The sequence below is a fragment of the Typopeltis vanoorti genome, chromosome 19, assembly GCF_054136105.1.
Source record: "Typopeltis vanoorti isolate ZY-2024b chromosome 19, IOZ_Tvanoo_1.0, whole genome shotgun sequence".
Lineage (NCBI taxonomy): Eukaryota > Metazoa > Arthropoda > Arachnida > Uropygi > Thelyphonidae > Typopeltis > Typopeltis vanoorti.
Window position 1 is genome coordinate 9,903,663 of NC_143567.1, and position 21,268 is coordinate 9,924,930.

Below are 21,268 nucleotides of genomic sequence, written 5' to 3' on the forward strand. Positions count from 1 at the left end.
TTCCCTTAATACATAGCATTATACATATCTGCAAGGAGATGTGGTTTGCATTATGGGAGATACTGAGATAGGAGTGTTGGTAGCTTGCTCCACCTTTGCAAGGAGTCGCCCTGTGTTGTACCACTTTACCCCAGTCCTGAAGATACTTTCAGGCACAAACCTTGTTTGCACACACTTGGATAAAGGATTAAACTAAATTGATTATTGTACCTACATTATTTACTGCAATTTTTTTATCAAAATAAGTTATCAAGAGTCATTTGAACAGCTTTTTTTTCTTATCGGCATAAATTCTACAACAACAAGCAAAATGACTCGCCAAACCTCGGCAAACAAGCAATAAAACAAAGAAAAAACATTGCAAATATAATACATGATGGTGCAAATTAAGTGGATATTGAATCCAACATTATTTCATAGCTGAATATAGAAACTACAAGAGTTGTGTGCCGAACATATAGAAACTACAAGAGTTGTGTGCCGAACATATAGAAACTAAAAGTTTCGGCAGATGCAAGCATAAGCAACATTATGGGCACCTCGTAGTAAAGGTGGAGTAAGCTCCAGATCACTTTCCTTAGTATTTTCCATAATGTAAAGCACACCTCCTAGAGCAGTGTTTCCCAAACTTCTGGATGTCAGGGCCCCCTTTGCAAAAATTAAAATATTTCACGGCCCCCTCAAAAAAAAATCGTAATAGAGAGATATATTATTATAATATTTATTGTATTTATATTCAATACAAAACATACACAGCGAATATTGCAAAAAATCAAATGCATATATTACAATTTTTGCCTCTTACCGTTTGGTTCTGAAGACGATGCAGGCTGTTCTGGTAAAATATGAAATACTGTCCTTTTTTTTTGAGTCGGTTTCTGCTTCTTCTGATTGTTCGTGGGAATTTTTTTTTTATCAGCCACTTATCCATCTCAGGGTTAAATTTTTTAATGTAGAATAGATCAAATAATATCACCACTTACTGATACTGGCACACCACAGACTGATAACATGAGATTTGTGAATATTACCTGAATAAGAGAATCCCCAGACCACAATCATTTTTCTCTTTTGTGACATTTCTCCCTTTAAGGTAATTAAGACTGATGCGAAACAGACAGCAAAGACAGGTTATTAAAACGTGCATATGATTGGTGCGGTATTAACAAAAGATCGTGCAACCGAAAAATAAAAGCATAGCTGACAATCGAGTTGAAATGCTAACTCTCTTCAACTGAATTCCATATGTGAAACTGCCATAACATTCATTATATATATATCTTACTTAGTTTTAACACATTCGGTTGAATTTTATTGCTGCCTTGGGAAATCGAACTCAGACACATCTAATTAATAACAATAGTTTTTAGTTAGATACTGTGTTTGCCCATGCAACATATGGTTTTGTTTCAGTCTATGCAGCATAGTTTCTGTATGAGGGGACATGTGATTCATTAATTAGAGTTTTTTTATCCCAGTTGTCTCTAATTGCACTATTTGTTGAGAAATATATTACACAGACTCCTTATACTTAAATCACTGGTATAACAAAAGTACTTGTTTTTATTGCCTCTGCAGTATAGTGGCTGTTAGGGAGGGCGTGTCATTTACCACTGCAAGCGAGTTACTATCTCCCCACATGAACTTGTTTAAGCTTTTTTTCATGTGTGAAGTATATGCGAAACTTTTATTGGTAACAGAAAACTAGCTCGGATGACAGTGATAATATAAAACGAGTTTTGATATGTATATAAAATCAATATCAACAGTCCCTGATTAGGAACACGTGATGAAAGGGACAGGAAGATTTGGAGCTTACCTGGAGAGCATTCGAAGCAAATACAATTAACCACTGCTTTGAAATGAAACATATGAATAAGCAATATTTACTAATATTCATTAAGCGCTGAAATACGCAGGAAGCAAAGTTTGTGAACCAACACCAATGTGTGAATTTTTCCATTAAAATATAAAAAATAACAAAAATCTACATAGTCTTAAAACATTTTAAATTTGTTTTTCGTTTTTCATTATTTCATGGTCCCCCTCAACAAAACCTATGGCCCCCAAGAGGGCCACTGCCCACAGTTTGGGAAGCACTGTCCTAGAGGACATGTATGATAAATAATCTTTTGGCTCTCTATTTCAGTAATACATGATAGTTTATTTATTTTCAGTTATAATCTAGAAATTATTAATAATTAAAAAAACAACTAAACCATACTATACTGATATCGGAGGTCGCGGTATCTCTCAGATACAATTTATTGTCAAATATCACGAACCTTTATATAACATGTGTTAAACCAAACTGACAGCAAAAAACAGTGCAGATTATCTCTCATAACATATGAATGCACTGCTACTAATGACCTCCAAGCTATACACTGGATATGTGTAAGAATTATTTAAATTAAGGGGATATTAAATCCCACATTGTTTCAAAACCGAATAAGAAACTCAAAGATCGGAATCAAAGAGTTTCATGCCAAATATAGTATAGTAAACTGCAAAAGTATCAGCAGATACTAGCGTAAGCTAAAGCACAGAGTACGAAATATAATTAATTTTAATTTAAATAATGTTACATCGCCAAAATGAAGCCTATTGGCTCTTTATTTAAGTAATAAAGAGCCAATAGGAGAAAATAGCCAATGTTAGAATATTTATATTAAATATTTTGCATGTATCTGTCAGATGAGCTGCGAGCTCTGTAGGATTAAAGGCGCATTAATCAAAACTCTTGCCACGTATATCAAGGGTTGCCACACTTAATTCCGCCACGTTAATCAAATCCCGCATTAAGCAAAACTGCGTTAAGCAAGGGATACCTGTATAACCAAGTGAAAAAACTTCCAACTACTATCTCTAATCCAGAGTATTTTAATAATAAGGTGTGACACCTTTTGGCTATTCATATATGCCTTCTGCATTACTTCAGCCTTAGTATCGCCTCTGGGTAACTTTCAAATACATTATGGATGTTAGTTAGCCTCTATGTTAACTCATGCCACATCCTGATTCAAGCTTCTTTGCACTTTAGAACAGTCTACTCAGAGCCATTCCCAGATTTGTCTCCCTCACATTCCTCCCAAACTTGCTAACCAATATGAACATTGCAGTTTGCTTGAAGGGAGGGGATCTAAATCAGGGGCGAATGCTGGTCTTGAAATTGACGCTTGCTCTTGTTATCATTCAGGGAGTGAGAGGTGTGATTGAAGTTTGATTAGTGGAATAATGAATTACTGACCATTTAAAACTATATATTTAGAAATTTATGTACATTTAATCATACAAATACAACATATATTTTATAAATGATATTCTATCTTTTTCAATTTAGCTACATGCTTATAAATGCATGCATTTATTAACAAATAAATATTACTTCTTTCTCAAGTAACGAGCTTGTGCAGCAAGCATGGAGAATTTGCCACCGGTCAAATTTGTTTTTGAAAGGACCAAATGCCACAAAATCACTTCCTTTTCTAATGGCCATCCTGCCTTCTGGTCTCTAGTCAGGGCATTAGATGCAATCATGCACAGGCCCACCCATGCTTCCACTGTTCTCACATCTTACTGTAACATCACCCAAAGACAAGGCTGATATAGGCATCATTCTGCTCTTCCAATGGCAAAGCACCTTCCAAAAACTACTCACTCCATGCTACTGTTGTGTCCTGAATAAACTAAGATAGAAGATTTAACATGAATTATTCAGAAACAACTTTATTTAAATATAGGCAGAGAATGTGGTGTGTTGGCTATATACTGGAAAGGTAAATTTTTATACATAACACTAAATTAGAAGTAAGAAATTGTATGACAAACGAAAGAATATTGTAAGACCTAACCTGTTGTACATAAGGGTCAGATAAAGAAATTAATTAAAGTTAAATTTATTTAAGAACCCCATTTCATGTGTTATAAGGTAGCAAAACCTGTAAGCCAGAGCCCAAGGGTCATCTTTTGACCGTCCAGTGTTACATATACGACGGGGGGGGGGGGGGGGGGGAGAAGTTATGAGAAAGAGAAACCAGAGCACTTTCCAAGAAAAACACAACAAGCACACGTGCGATGTAATAGAGGGAGCTGGACGCCGTGATGTAAACCCACGTGACCGCGTTGGCGGGCGTCGCGATAGCCGAGAAACGCCGAGAAGAGAAAGAAAACAAAAGAGTCAAGCAAACCCCAATGGAGGCATTTTGGTTCCAGTTTCCTGATTGCTCAGATGTTGGTCCAGTCCGCACCTACGGAGACGTTCCAGGTGGTCGTGGAAGGTATGAGGCATCTGTTGTAGCATACCAAGTAGGGCTAAGTACATCCTTGGATTAGGATAGCTGTGTTATGTCGTGCGACGGAAGAACCAAGTAGATGCCGTCCGTTCTGGCTAAGCTCCTGAGTCATATCGTCCTTCCCATGGAGAATCCGGCCGTACAGTTTGTAGTAGGTGGCCAGACGGATAGCAGACTGAGAAGAAGCCTTGACGTTCTAGACAAGGCAGAAGAAAGCACGGAGTGTCATACCAGGGACGGTAACGTAGACTCTTGTGTTATATTTTTCAGTCGAGGAATTGTGTACTTTTTAGAGAACAATTTTGTGTAGTGGACTTATTTCATGGAACTTTAAGATACTGTCTACAACTTGGCATAGGCCCATTTTGTTTGAGAACTGTCTGCCTAGAAAGGCCATGTTTATTCTGTATGAATTAGTAGTAATGTGTTAGATAATATAACTAATGACCACGTGAAATGAGATAATGTTAAGTTGCATATAGAGGTGGTCCAAGCAAGCGTGTTCGTGTATTTTGTTTAGTAGTATTGAACTAAAGATATTACTTGAGAATGATTCAGATTACTTAGTAGTAATGCTTATTTGTATAATTTCTTTTATTAATAAATATGTTTCTTAATACCTGCCTGATCTGATTTAGTATATGAATTCAAACAGCCACTCATAAAATTACTATCGAACTTAGCGGGAAGAACCCACATGTATGATTAAACAAAGCAGACCACAACTGTATGTAAGAATTTAGTGAACAGTAATTAGATTTTATTATAGTTTAATTATTGTGTATCATTCTGAGAGAGCCATCCTGGATAAGAGTCACTTCTATCCTCGGCATTGGCTGGCACAGTTAAAATATAAATTTGTCAATGCTTATCGGGTGGACAGTCTCAGAAGATATGTTAATGGTCACGTCCCATACAAGGACAAAGCCCTAAACATTAAGTAACCTACACATGGTTAAGCTATAGAGAGGCCAAAGAACTTCTTGTTTAAAAAGGGGAGAGATTTAAGTAAAGGAAACGAAATAAGTATAGAATAAAGTAAAAAAGGAAAGATAGACAAGAATAAAAGATTAAATAAATTAAGAATTAAGGATAAAAAAATAAATAAGAAGAAATTACATAACAAATGGCGCAGTTGATAGGATATATTTAGTTAGATATAAACAAACGCAATATAATACTACCCCTAGCTTTCTGCCAGAAGAATCCTAAATAACTTGAATATGAACAAGGCATCTGATTCTGATGAGATCACCTATTATGCTAACAACTTCTGCTCTGGAATTAACACCTATCCTACTTCACCTCTTCAATCTTTTCTACTTAACTGGCATCTGCTCTACAGCATGGAAACAAACCAATATTCAGCCCATGCCAAAGAAAGGTGATAAGCAAGCCAACAAATTACCAACCAATTGTTATCACTTCTGTTCTCTCAATAACTGTGGAGAAGATTATCAAAAGCCAACTTCTACACCACCTGGAAGCCTACTAGCTAGTTAGTGATCAATAATATGGATTATGCCATTCTCAATCCACAGATGATCTAGCATTGTTCACCCATCTCTGGACTCAAATCATGCAAAAGTTTGGAGAAATTCAGTCAACTGCTACATTTTTAAGCCATTTGATCGGGTCTGGTACAGAAGTCTGCTCAGCAAACTGTTATCCTGTGGTGTGCCTTCAACCTTTTGCGACTAGGCCACCAATTTCCTCTTTGGTCGTTCCTCAGATTTTCCCACCAACATAGGAGTATACCAGGGCTCTGTATATTCACCCACTCTCTTCTTGTACATAAATGACCTTCTCATGCTGATGAGAATACACTCCACGACTTCCTCTCATTTGACAAACCACAAGATCCTCCATATAAAATGCCTGAAATTCTGATCTCCTCATAATCAAAATAAGAATTTAAGGATAACAATCTGAACTTCAATGTTACTCTAAAACACAATCCTATGTAATTTCCCACAAGAAATATCTTGCATCACTTCCTCTTATTTTCAATAACACTCAGATATCAAAACATGGTAGATTTCTCTTCTTAAACTGACCTGCACCTCCAACCTTGCCTGGCATAAACATAGCTCATCTTCTACAGCTACCAATAAGCTCTTGATGTACTTTTCCACAGAAGGCACTACTTTTCACCTATAACTAGTAACATGCAATTAATCCTAAATATACCCAAACAAAAGCCTCATAGATATATAGTTATATAGTTTCTCTTCTTAAACTGACCTGCACCTCCAGCCTTGCCTGGCATAAACATAACTCATCTTCTTCAGCTACCAATAAAGTATTGATGCTCTTTTCCACAGAAGGCACTACTTTTCACTATATAATTACTAACATGCAATTAATCCTAAATATATCCAAACAAAAGCCTCATAGATATATAGTTTCTGTATCTTCACAAGTACTTTCATAGTATCATTCTTCCACTTTTCCCCCCCAAAACTGTAGGAACAGTTGTTCAGCTGGTCAACATCAATTTACCAACCACCTCCAAACTTACTGGACCAGCTTCTCATCTTTCATTCCATCTACCTGTGTTCTCTGGTACAGCCTCCACGAGAACCTCAATACCCAAGCTAAGGCAATGCCTAGGGGCAGCAAGGGTGGCACAAATCAGCAGAATTATATTCTAACCATAAAAACACTACTATTAAAAAAAAAAAAAAGGTACATATTTTCATGAATTTAGAGGTAACAAAACAGTGCTGCCTAGGCCTAGGGATGGCATAGCCTAACAATGGTCCTGGTCTACAACCTTCCACTGTTCAAAAACATTTGAACAAATTTCTTCTTACACTTTTATATCCACCTAAACTAGACACTGATGTGCTAATAGGTCTTGCAACTTTTTGTTTGGGTGTTTGCACATAAATTACTTTGGAAGACTTGAATGAGACAATAGAAGAGTAGGAGAATATATTCAATATGAATAGAATTAAGAGCATATTTGCACCCTTTGGCTGGAAAAAGCCTAAGTTCAATTCTTGTTGTGGTGAGAGGAATCTTTATATAGTTTTTTTTCAATGGAAGGTGAGTTAGCCAATCTCATACGGAGGTATGCAGAGTTTTTATCTAAGAAACTCAGGTTTTTAATCCCATCATCATGCGTATCAAGGATTTAGGCCTGTTCAGGCCTTAGAAGTCATTGTTGAATCGTTTAAGAGGACGTCCTGGATTTATTAATGGCTTGTACTTTAAGGCTTGTTTTGGTAATCTTTCTGTTTTCATTCTTTGAACGTGTTCCATCCATTTATGTTTATATTTTTTAATTTTTTCTATTACTGGTTATTGGTTTAATTCTTTCATAATTTCTTCGTTTCTTTTGTGATCAAATTGGGTATACTTTGCAGTTTTTCTCATAAACTTCATTTCTGCTGTTGTTAATCTTTGTTTGTCTTTTTGTTTTGTTGTCCAGATTTCACTTCCATACATTAAGACTGGTAAGGCTAATGTATTGTATACTTTTAGTCTGGTTTGTTTTTGAACTAGGTTTGGTTTAAATATAGAGTTTATTACACCTGTTATTTTTAAATATTTTGCAATTTTTATGTTTATATCTTTTTCATTTTCATATGTGATCATACATCCTAGGAAGTTAAATGAATTCACCTGTTCTAAGATCTTGTTATCTATTACTATTTTAGTTCTTGCTGGATCTTGTCCATTAAAGGCCATAGTTTTTGATTTTTCTGTTGATATTATCATACCATAATCTTTGGATATCTCATTTAGATCTAAAATAGCTTTCTGTAAGTTATTTTCAGAATTTGTAATTATTATTTGGTCATCGGCAAAAAGGAGTGTGTTTAAGTTCACTGTAGGAAAGTTTAATTCCTTGATGCAAATTTTTATTACATTTTATTATTATTTCATTTAAATAGATATTAAAAATGAGTTGCTGAGAGGGGACATCCCTGTCGGACCCTTGGTTTATCTCTCTTGTATATGATAGCTCGTGATTTAATCTTATTTGTATTTGAAAAAAAAAAAAAAAAAAATCAGCTAATGCCTTTTTATTCCCGTATACGGGAGTAGGCGAGGCCATTTAGCCCTATCTAACTTATGGAGACTGAGTGGGCAGTTCAATCTCCACTGGTACCCAATCAGAGACAGATGGCCCAAGACTATCACTAATTAAGTGAAGAGAGACGGCTCAAATGTGCCGCCATCTCGTGGTCCCTATTTGTATTTGATTATTTTCATATATACTTGTGATAGCTTTTAGGATATTATTTTGTATTTGTAAATTTCAATTCGGTGTTTAATTTTGTTTTCTTTGGTATCTGCATTTAAGTGTTTCAAAATCTTATATACATTGGGTCTCATTTTATATAAATCATGTTCTAAATTAGAAACAAATTTGTTCCATGATTCTCTATGTCTTTTTCAGACTTCTCTTTTAGCTATGGCGCTCCTATTCTTTTATATTCTATTTCATCTTCATGTACAAGCAAATCAGCCTTGCAAACTGACGAAATTTATATGTATAAAAAATACTAGTGGTGGTGGTAGTAGGCAGTAGATGATGATGGTAGTAACGCTTCTGTGTAGTTAGTGGATTAAATGTTGGAGATGGCCCTCCCTCAATGAGTCCTTGGAGGCATCACAATAATATATAAATTATTCAAAATTAAATGGATAATGAATATTGAGTACCACATTATTTCGTAGCCGAATAAGAAACTCAAAGATCTAGGTCTACCTACTCACTGATGAGACCTCAAAAAAAGGTCGAAACCGGTCTGGTTAGTGACCTTCTCTCATAATATAGAACAGTAATACACCTCCTAGGAGCTGTGTTTTACATTATGGGAAAATACTAAGGACAGTGATCAGAGCTCGCTCCATCTTTACTACAGGTTGCCCTAGCATTGTACTACCAGGTGTTGGCTTATGCTTGGACTCGCCGGACTTTATATATATAGTTTTCTATGTTTGGCATGAAACTCTTAGATTAGATTTCCTATCTTTGAGTTTCTTATTAGGCTACGAAATAATGTGGTAGTCAATATCCACTTAATTACGAATAATTTTCCTTCGTCTAAGTGAAGCCTGTTGGCTCTTATTTCAGTAATAATATATCAATATTTCAGGTAGAAAAAGCTATCAGATATCTAAAATGTGGAAAAGCAGCTGGAGAGTTAGATGATATTCAACCAGAATTGCTCAAATATGCAGAGAATTAAAGTTTCATAGTGGCTATACTGCATAATTCAGAAGGCCTAATCAGCAGATCAAATTCAGATGATTAGAGCAGAGCTCTCATAGTATCAATCTATAAAAAAAAGGAAATAAAACTCATGTGAGAATTACAGAGAAATTTTTCCTATGTGTTCAAAGGTAAGATTAATGCAAGCATGCTTAAGAAGAGGCTAAGAAGAAATGTGGAGGAGAAACTCTGGGAAAGAACAAGCTGGGCTCGTGCCAGATAGAGGTTGTTAGTATCAGATTTTTTCTTTAAGACACCGGTGAGTGTCTTGGGAATATAACAAAAATCTCTAAGTTTTATAGATCTGCAAAAGGCATATTACTAGGTACCATGAGAAAAGCTGCTCTCCATGTTTCTTTTTATTATTATGTGATTCCACTGATACAAATTTGTAAACCTATAATAGAATGAAATAAAATGAAATACTTTCATTCTATTTTCAATGGCATCAGTGGGCCAAGAATATTTTTTTCTATTTTTATTAATGTTATATAAATTTATATTTTGTTTGCTTGTTTTACATAATCCATAAATCCTTTTCTAGAGACCAAACATGGAATTTTTTCAAGCACAGCAGAGGTTTCACACCCAATAACAAAATTCATCTTCCAATGCATATGATATTATACTTCTAAATAAATCCATTACACGTCTTCTGGATTCTTTGACTAGAATGAATAACCAACTTTTCCTTTTTCATTGTGTCAGTTGTTTTCTTTAAAGCCTCAAAAAATGTTTCCACTTCTACCTTAATAGAACCTTCTGTGGGACATAGGCACAAATAAGTCTCATTGTCCAGTTCCCCGTTCTGATATTTGGCCACCTCACTCTACTTGAGACTGCTTGCCATTCAAGAAGATTAGCCTCGTATTTAGTGTTCATTACTATGGCTACTCCTTTTCCTTGATTGTCATTGCCTGAATATAACATTTTGTATTTATTGCTCAGAAAGTTCTTGCCAGTTTTTGTCTTTTTTGTTTCACTTACTCCTATTATGTCGATCTGGTACTTATCTAATTTCTCAGCTAGCTCCATTTCTTTGCCATTCAGGCTTCTTATGTTAATAGTACCAATCTTTAACTCTGGTGGTGTTGAGTTTGGGAGTGTTTCAGGATTTGTTCCAGTAGCTAACTTTTTGCTGTTTGCCCTGGTTCCCTGGAAAAACAACACGGACCTTGTTTAACCACGCAATGCTCCAGCCAGCATGAAATTCTGTCATGTTGTACCATCATTTTACTTTGTGGTTCAAGCCAATAAGAATACAATTTGGTCAGCTAAATCCCAAACTGCCAGCCCATCCTCATTTGCTCAGTACCTAACAGGGTGTACCATGAGAAGGCGAGGATTGGATATTATGTCAAAAGCCCTTGTCAATTCTCTGAATTCCTTTAAAGGCTATGTGAAGGTCTCCTCTTAATTATACAGCTTTGACCCTTAAGAATATAAAGCTGAATAAATATATATGAAGTTAAAGCTAACTAAATTTAAGACTAAGCTAGCAGCATACAAGTTGGCTGTTAAACAGATTTTAAAGCATAGATCTAGGAGTTGGATTAGAAATAAGGTAGTTGATTAGAGAAAGCAGCCATGAGTTCTGAGAAAAATTATGGGAGTAAACAGATGGCATCATTCTATTAAAAATGAAGATATCAAGAAGGACTCTGATATTGTTGGCAATCAGAATGTTTAAGCAGAGATAATTTACTGTGGTATGGTTACTTAACCATAATGAGATAGAGAGAGAGAGAGAAAGGTTAGCACAATTTTTTGTTTCCAAAATGCAGGTAAAAGATCCAGAGGAAACCAAAATCTAGGTGGTCTAATTTAATTCAGTTAGAAGTACCTTTGAAGACTAAAATATAAGATCAGAAAATACTGATGTCCTAACAAACAATAGATTACTTTGGAGGAAAATTGATAGGAGGTTAATAATAATAATGTAAATTTTATCATGTAGTACTATCATATCCTGTATACCCCGTGAGGACACGTATCGGGAATTTGAAGATGATATATAAAGAGAAAAGGAAAATTTAGATTTTGATGAAAGGCAATTAAAATATGAATCATTCTTCTCTTAAACAGCCTTGGCACATTTCTTGGAGAACAAAGCATAGATAAGGGAATGGAATTTCTAGAATTTTGGGGGGGGGGGGACAGATGTCTTAGGCAGCATGTAATAGAGGGAACAAGAGGTTCAAGAGTTTAGGATTTGGTTATAGCATCAGAAGAGTTGATAATAACTGAGATGACATCTCTTCCACCAGTTGGAGAGAGAGATGGTTTTGACTTGGAAAATGAACATTCATGCAGAATCAAAGAGACGGGAACATATGTGAAATTATAAGGCAGGTGATTATAATAGTCTAAGACGTCAACTTGGGGAAGTTTCATGGAGGAATTGGAAGGCCGGGATATCATTAGTATGTGGGAAATTGTGAAAGAATATTTGTTAGCAGCAATAGTAAGATGCATACCACGAGTGAACAAGAGGATACAATTTGGAGTAAAGTAGATGACAAACAATATTAAACACAAGCTACATGCAAAAAAGAGGCTATAGAAAATATATAAGGAGACAGAAGAGAAGATGCATGAAGAATATAAGACACAGGCCAGAAGAGTGACTAGTATGGTAAGGAAGGCAAAATTGGAATATGAAAGGAGATTGGCCCTAAGATCGAAAGAAAATCCTAGGGAATTTTTTAGCTATGTGGCCAGTAGGAGGAGAAATTACTGTGGAAGAATGATATTGTGGGATAAAAATGGGAATACAGTGACTGATGAAGAGAACATAGTGGAATTGTTCAATGAACACTTTATTGGAGTATTTCATTCTGGAGGAGTCAGTTTTAATACTAGAGGGATAGGCAGGTTCGAGGTACAGGAGGAGAGTGTGTTTCAAATATTGAGTGCTTTGGATGTCAGTAAAGCTGTGGGACTGGATGGTATTTCACCATGAGTTTTGAGAGAATGCTAGGGGACTGACAGTGCCTTTGACCTGGCTTTTCAATGAAAGTCTACTGCGGGAAAGGCTCATGGAATGGAAGAAAGGTAAGATAGTACCATTGCATAAGGGTGGTAGCAGACTGGAAGTGTCTAATTATAGGCCAGTTTATGTGTCATCAGTAGTAGTTAAGATCTTAGAGAAAGTAGTGAGGGACCATATACAGCATTGGGCAGATGAGAGTAATGTTATCTGTGAGAGTCAACATGGATTTGTGAAGGGGTGCTCTTGTTTTAGTAATATGCTAGCCTTTTATAATAAAGTTACAAGAACATTAGATGAGGGAAAGGCATATACTGCCATTTTCTTAGACTTAGTGAAGGCATTTGACAGGGTGCGACATGATAAGCTGATAATTAAATTGCAATGCATGGGTCTGGATGTCAGATTGGTCAACTGGATCTAGGATTGGCTGTCTGATAGGTATCAGAGAGTTGTATATGGTGGTGCAGTTTCAAGGAGGCAGAGGGTTACAAGTGGGATACCACAGGGCTCAGTACTGGGAGACCTATATTGTTTAACCGTTATATCAATGACATTGTCAGTGGATTGCAAGGAGATATTCAGTTGTTTGCAGATGATGCGAAGCTGGGAAGGATTATTACTAATAGTGCAGATGTGGTAGCCCTGCAAGAGGATTTGAATAAGCTAGATAGATGGGCAAATGAATGGGGATGTCAGTTTAATGCAGCAAAATGTAAGGTCTTGTGGTTTGGGAAACATCGATGGGACGCTGCATACTCTATGGGAGGAGTTATACTGGAGGAAGTAGGGGAGACAATAGATTTGGGGTTGATGATTGATAGAAACCTGAAATTTAGGGGACATATTGCAAAGGTGGTGAAGGTAACACAGAGGATTGCTGCAATTATGAGAAGGACACTGACCTGCAGAGATAAAAGGGTTATCGTTCCATTGTATAAGTCTCTGATCAGACCACACTTAGATTATTGTTCTCAGATTTGGTCCCCAGGATTTGAAAGGGATAAATTAACTGTGGAAAGGGTACAAAGGCAGATAACAAAGATGGTTTCAGGACTGTACAATGTTAGTTAAGAGGATCGGCTGAGGGAATGTGGACTGCAGAGTTTGGTGAATAGCAGGAGAGGTGATATGATTGAGACTTTTAAACTGTTGAGAAGTGGTTACAGGGTTGACAGTGGGGATTGCATTGCCTGATGGAGTGGTGAGAGCGAGAACGGTCAATGAGTTTAAGGAGTGGTATGATAGACTTTGTGTTTCTTGAGGGGGGGTGGGGAGACCTCCCCTCGATGAGTCTTGACAGACTGTGTTTCTTAGGAAGGACCTCCCACGATCAGTCTTTTGACTCCATGGAGGCATGAATAACAATAATAAAAAAATAATAATAATAAGGGAGAGAGGAATTTAAAGTGAAATAGAGAATGAATCTATATAAATAAGAACTGCATCAACGAGGCATTCAGAAATAGATAAGAAAACTGAAAACAATAAACCAAGGAAATGAGGAATAGGAACAATTAAGTTCACCACTTGGCCTTCTTACAAGCCCTTCAACATGATGACAGTGACTGTTTGATTATTGCTTCATGGGGAAAGAAATCAACAGTAGGTCATGGTATAAAATGCCTGGAGTACAACATCTACAGTACACTTTTTAATTGATGCTCCAATCAGGAGCACCAATTAAAAAGTGATCAAACATGTTGGGAGAGGCATTGGTATTTATCTGGCATTTTAGTAGGCAAGTCAACAATTTGTGTGAAATCACTACAAATGCATTGTTATCAGTGGAATTGGTGAAGAAAAGACACTTTGGGTTGTGAACATTTAAATCTCCAATCAATAATGACCTCACTATTAAGCAAGTTGGAGAGATAATAAGAATTAAAGAAAGTAATTTGAAAATTTCAGAACCATTGATAGGATTAGGAGAATAAGAAAAAATGGCAAAGTGTTTGGCATTCAATGATTCAAATTCCTCTGTGGATAGACATATATGTTTGTGACTAGATTTATATTAGATGAATTTCATTACCAGGTGTAGGACCAACACTCCACTTATTAGAGCCCTGAAGCAGTTTGAAAAAGGCTCACATTTATTCTCAAGAGTAAGAGTTCAGGATTATATTAAAAGAGAAATGAAAAATATTTTTATCACCATCATCAAATTCCTGCCATGTACCCACAAGGGGTGTACAGGATATAATAGTACTACATGAAAAATTTACATCATTACTAACTCCTATCTACAATTTTCCTCCAAATCAGCCTGTTGCTTGTTAAGACTCCAACATTATCAGATCTTATATTTCTATCGTCTAAGGCACTTTGTACTACATCATCCACCTACATCTTGGTCTTCCTCTGGGTCGTTTTCCTGCCAACATTGCAGAGAACACTTGTTTTGCTAATCTTTCCTTGCCCATTCTGTTTAAGTGACCACCACCTGAGATTAGCTCTGCTAATGAATTCCTGGATGCTGACAAGTCAAGTTCTTTCCTAAAATCCTCGTTTTTAATATGATATTGCCATTGATACGATCTGTTCATGCCTCTAATCTTTCTCAGGATTTTCATATCTACAGTCTCTAATCTTTGGTCAAGTGTTTTACTTCTGACCCAGCTCTGAAATCCACAACGTAAAACTGGTTTGAACACCGTCTTGTATACAGCTAATTTAGTATTCTGACTAATTTCTCTCTTATTCCATATGAATTTATTCAACTGACTTCTTATCATACCAGCTTTGTTGACGCTGATGTCTATTTCCATCTTCACTAAAAATCATGGCTAAGTGGCTGAAATGTTTTACCTGTTCCACAGGTTCTCCATTCATAACGCAGTTGACATTTTCAACGATTCTTCCTATTTTCATTACCTTTGTCTTGTTATTTCTGGCCTTCATACCATATCTCTTACATCAGTTATTCAGTTTAGTCAGGCAATCTTACAGACTTGTAGCAGATTTATTTAGAAGTGTAACATCATCTACATAAAACAAAGAGCTCAGATTAACATCTCCAATTTTGATATCATTAATACCACTTTCCTTCATAATGTGATCCATATAGATAATGAATAACAGAGGGGATAATGTACATCCTTGTCTGACACCAGATTTAACATTAAACCACCTTCCTGTACTTCAATTCTAACTGCTGACTTACAACTCAAATAAAGACTAAGTATTGCTTGATATAATGCCCCATTGACACCATATAAGTGTAGTGTATTGCAGGGCCAATTTTATGATTAGGCGAACCTAGGCAATCGCCTAGAGGCCCTAAGCTTTGGGGAACCAGATTTTGCTACACAGTTCGGGGTAAAAATATATAGAGACAATGTATAGGGGCACCTAAATTTTCTTTGCCTAGGAGCATCAGATACTCTCAGACTGGCAATGGCGTATTGAATAGCTTCTCTCTCTTGGCACCTTGTCATATGCCTTTTCCAGATCAACAAAACTTAAATACAGATCTTTGTTATATTCCCATGATTTTTCAACTATTTGTCGTAAAGTGAAGATATGATCCTGACAGCTTCTATTTGGCCTGAATCCAGCTTGTTCTTCACCAAGCATTTCTTCCACAATTTTTCTCAACCGTTTCTCAAGTATACTTGCACAAATCTTACCAGGAACACTCAGTAGGGAAATACTTCTGTCATTCTCACATTCAGTTTTATTTCTCTTTTTATATATGGGTACTATGAGAGCTCTATTCAAATCATTATTAATTCGTCCCTCTGACCAGTCCTTTTGAACTATACAGTGCAGCCACTGTAAGACGTTTATACCACCATACTTCAGCATTTCTGGTCGAATGTTATCCACTCTTGCTGCCTTTCCACATTTGAAGCCTTTGATGGCTTTTTCTACTTCAAGTATGGATATGTATTCTTGACTGCATGCTTGGTCAGTGATTTTTGCAAATGTGCTGTCATCACTGCTTGTTTCATTTAGCAATTTTTCTAAGTAATTATTTCGTAGTTCCAGGATATCTTTTTTCCCGTTTTCATGTCACCTTTATCATGTCTAATTCCTTTTTCATCACCTCCTCTATTTCCTCCATTTCTAAGCTTCCTCAACAACCTGCAGAATATTTTACCACTTCTTGATATTTATTTTCTATGTTCTTACCAAAGTCCTCCATTACTTTTGTTTAGCCAGTTTTACACAGTGTTTAGCTTTCTTACATTTGTCTCTGTATTCTCTAACAGCACAAGCTGACTTATTTGCCAGGAACTTTGATATGCTTTCTTTTTTTCCTTCACTACCTCTTTAACTTCCTATGTCCAACATGGAGTAATGATTTTTCTATCCTTGCAGACAACCTCACCACATGCCTCTCTGGCTGAAAAAAAAATCAGGGTTTTCTCTAAGGTTTGGTTCCTGTTCTCAAACTCTTTCATTTTTTCTTCAATAATCTTTGTGTATTTTAGTCTACAGTTCACATCTGAGAGCTGCTCAACTTTTATTCACATTAAAACTTGCTTACATGTTATTCTTTTTAATATGAAATTCAATTTTATCCTGCTCAAGAGTAAATAGTGATCACTTCCAATTTCAAATCCTCTGTACACTCTGGTGTCCTGCACCAGGGAGAAAACATCACTACCAACAATAACATAGTCAATGAGAGTTTTTTATTCCTTGCCTCTTTTCTCTATGTGAATATTTGTATTATAACATGGTGTTGGTAATAACCAGTCCATGTCCTGAGCAGAAATCCAACAAGTATTTGCCATTATTATTAGCTTTGCTCTTTTCTCCAAATTTTCCCAAAATATTTTTGTATGCCTGACAATCATTTCCTACTCTGCTATTTAGATCCCCAACAAGGACCAAGTTTTCCTTTTACATTGTGTCAGTTGCTTTCTCTAAAGCCTGAAAAAATTCCTCCACTTCTACCTTATTACAAGCTTCTGTGGGACCAAAAGGCACAAATAAGTTTCATTGTACAGTTCCCCCATATATTTGCCCATATCACTCTACTTGAGACTGACTGCCATTCAAGAAGATTAGCCTCGTATTTAGTGTTGAATACTATGGCTACTCCTTCTTTTCCTTGATTGTCATTGCCTGAATATAACATTTTGTATTTATTGCTCAGAAAGATCTCACCTGTTTTTGTCTTTTTTGTTTCAGCCATCCCTGTTCTAAAATATTTAAAATGAAACTAGTTCAATAAAACTTAGCCCACCCACATTTAAAAACAAAAAATTATAAAATGAGGAGAAAAGATTTATAGATTTAGAGCAGATCAGTAGGAGGATGTTCTGATTTAGTATGGTATACCGAAGTGAACATATGTCCAAGTAATAACTTAGAGATGAAAACAATCTTTGTATGCAAATTTAGAAATAATATTTAAAGAATCTGAAAATTGATTTTAAGAAATATTGGTGTGGTTTTGCAGATTGAGGATGGAAATTAATATCACTGAGATTTATACTAAGACTATGATTACAAGATTCCAGTTAATTGGACTGCATTGGGAATAGCATAATTTGCCCCAACTAAGGTTGCACATCAAGAATGTTAAAAAGGTGTATGTACATAAGTCAAAATACAAGTTTTTTCATATTCCAATGCAAATTTCACACAATTCTTGCAAAAAAAATAATTTCATTTATATGTATTAAACATGCATGCAGTTTAAGAAACTGTTTTAAGAATTGATTGAGCATAATCCCCCTCCCCTTTTATTTTTTGAGTAACTGCAATTAAATAACATCAGGTGCAGGTATTTAGCACAGATATAATATTGCTTTCCGCCATGCAATAGTCATAATCCAGTAAAAAATTTTCTGTCAATTATTAGTAGTCACTCGTTCAAGCACAAAAGTGTCATCTTCATCACTTTCTTTTTCTTCTAATAACTTTGAGATTTTGCTTCAATTTCCTCCTCAAAATCTTAATTTTCATTAGAGCATTGAAGATGACCAGCAATGGATGCAAACACTTCATTGTTTCTAATGTGATTTGCATCGAGTGGGATGGTATTTTCATTATTACCATAATGAAAATACCTGGTATATCTGGCATATCCACGAATGAATGCTTAAAGCTACATTGAGCAAAATAGTTGGAATGGTCTTGTTGCTTGGTCAAAGTATATTGCTTGTAAAAGACTAACTTCTGTGCTGACCACCTTAGCAACTGTCAAGAGTCTGTAAAGTTTTTCATGATTTCTGTGGTAATTCCACATCCCAAATGAAGTCAATTCTTAAAAAAAATTCAGATATCCATGCATTTTTATTCACATGGTACTGAACTGGTAAACTCCTCATTCTAATCTCTTTAAAGCATAACGGCTTTCATTTAATGGTTCTTGACATATTTGAACATCCTAACATTTACATAATCCATTGTTTATGGATTAGGCTATACACAGAGAAAATTTCACCAAATGTCCTCTGTCACATACTACTAGATGTGGCATGTTGTGCTGAAGTTTCCAAGGTTATTTGTTAGCCAACCTGAAAAGCTCAAAGCATCACCATCACATTCAATTGAGCAATTATCTAGCAACACTATGAAAATATTATTTAAACTGTATACTCTTGAAAAATAACGACTGAATGTGTTTGTGTGCATTTTTTGAAAGAAATAGTTAAAATGTGAACCAGGTCTTCTCTGCTCTGTAGCTGAAACAGAGCCACTTCAAGTTCTAATATGCAAAGTAACATCATAATAGACAAGGAAGTCATCTGTGTGCATCTGGCAGGTACAAATGCCACAGCTCAACTATTATCTCCAGAATATTTTCCTCCATTCTGATGGCTTAATGCTCATTGGTTGGAGGGATATATCCTAAATTACTAGTGGACCACCAATTTGAAGGTGTATGTGTTACCGCTAAAGTGCGAAAACCGTTAATGTGCACATTACCTAGCTAATCTGCAGATTAACTGATTTGCTCCGTTAACGTGCGGAATCAAGAGTTTTCCGCATTTTACCTAGGTAATGTGCACATTAACGGCTTCCGTATCGTTAAAGTTCAAAAGTTTGTTTCTCTCATTTCCTTTCCCTGCTCCTTCCCCCCTCCCCCTCCACTTTTAGTTTGGTTTTTTAATAAGTAAACATAATTTTATCATATGTTTTTTTTTCTTAATTGTAATAATATTTTAAACCGTTTGATTCCTTGTATTATATTAATTGATTGATGATTGATTCTATCAACTAATTTGTTGATTGTTTGATTGTATTAACTTGATTCTTTAGATATCAAAAAATAAATAAATAACATTATCTTAATTTAAACATACAGAAACGTTGCTGTTGTTCCAGCAAAGATCTTATTTTCACTTTAACTAGTGCCTAGTAGGTAATGTGCAGATTACCTAGGTAATTTGAGAAATGAAACAATTTTCTGCACATTAACGGATCACCGTAGTTAATCTGCACCATACCTAGATAATCTGCAGAATAACTGATTTCTGCACTTTAGCGGTAACATATGTACTGAATTCTGTTACTGCAGACTTTATATTTCTAATGAAGTTGGATTACTCCATGATCTGGTGGCCAAAACATTGAGTTTCATCATTTTAGACCTGTAATTTACATCAATATCAGATATAATATAATACCTTTATAGGTATCATATTTCTTTCAGTTTATACCTTTATAAGCATATAAACTGATGGAAATTACCTTTCATCTGCACTATAATTGCACAATATAACTTGGGAAAGATTTCACAATTATAGTGTAGAAGAAAGGTCATTTACCTATTAAGATGAAGACTAGAAAATATATGGTCAGGGCTACAGGAATTCTGAACACCAACGTTTAATATCTGCTGGTTTTCAGAATTTCTTTCTAGATTAGAAATTCATCTAGAAAGCATTTTTTTAAAATAAATCCTAACCTATCAAACTTATTTCTCCTATTCCTCTTTCATTCCACATGGAATGAAAGAGGAACAGGAGAAATAGGTTCAGTAGGTTAGGATTTCTATGAAATGCAAGAATTTCATGCTTTCTAGATGAAATTTATATATATAATATGGAATGTGTGTGTGAAATGTTATGTTGGTGTTTACAATTCCTGGAGTGTATCCTGACCATCATATCTTTTCCAGAGTCTTTGTATTAATGGGTAATCATTCATGGCTCTTTCTTGAAATGTTTTGTTCGTAGATAGTATCCTTAGATACAAAGTAAAAAAGTGAAATGACATTAACTTTTATTTCGCTTACTGCATCGTACACTGTAATGTAAGAAATGTAGGTCGTTTCGAACTTTACTTAAACGTAATGCGGGGGGGAGGCAGTATATAAATTGCCCATTTTTCAATTGCCAGATTCTTACATCAAGTAAATACTAAAATTGCAACTATTGCTTACATTTTGAAGACATTCGATAACTTTGGACATATACTCTTCTTGAACTTGATAAGGCAAATGAGGAAAACTAATATTAACTCCATTTATATTAATATGATGATGATGTGTCATATCTGCCAATACTGGAGAATTTCTTTCATTATTCAAAGTTTAGATTTACACCTATCTTCAAATTTCTGAAGAAATACAAAAACAGAACTTCCAAACGAAAACTCCACAATAACATACACAAATTTTCCGCCAGACTACAGTGTCGCCACCTATCCACAAACAGTTTAATAATATTCATGCAAAGATAATTAGGTAAGGAGAAAAAAGGGAAGACACTGCAAAGATCTCTTGGTAATTTAAGGCAGAGTAAAATAGAAAGCCATTTGTCGAAGATAAGAGATTCAGAGTCATCA

The 21,268-nt window shown here is 35.5% G+C and overlaps 1 protein-coding gene across 1 annotated transcript in view; it reads right to left on the bottom strand.

Annotated features, from left to right (window-relative positions):
• The window catches only part of LOC150095845 (regulator of telomere elongation helicase 1 homolog), a 332,736-nt gene extending 311,704 nt beyond the window's left edge, over window positions 1-21,032 (bottom strand). The window contains exon 1 of the mRNA XM_090409544.1: window positions 20,865-21,032. Coding sequence (XP_090265670.1) covers window positions 20,865-20,975 — 111 coding nt within the window. The 5' untranslated portion in view covers window positions 20,976-21,032. The remainder of the gene's footprint in view (window positions 1-20,864) is intronic.
• Between the last annotated feature and the right edge of the window lie 236 nt (window positions 21,033-21,268).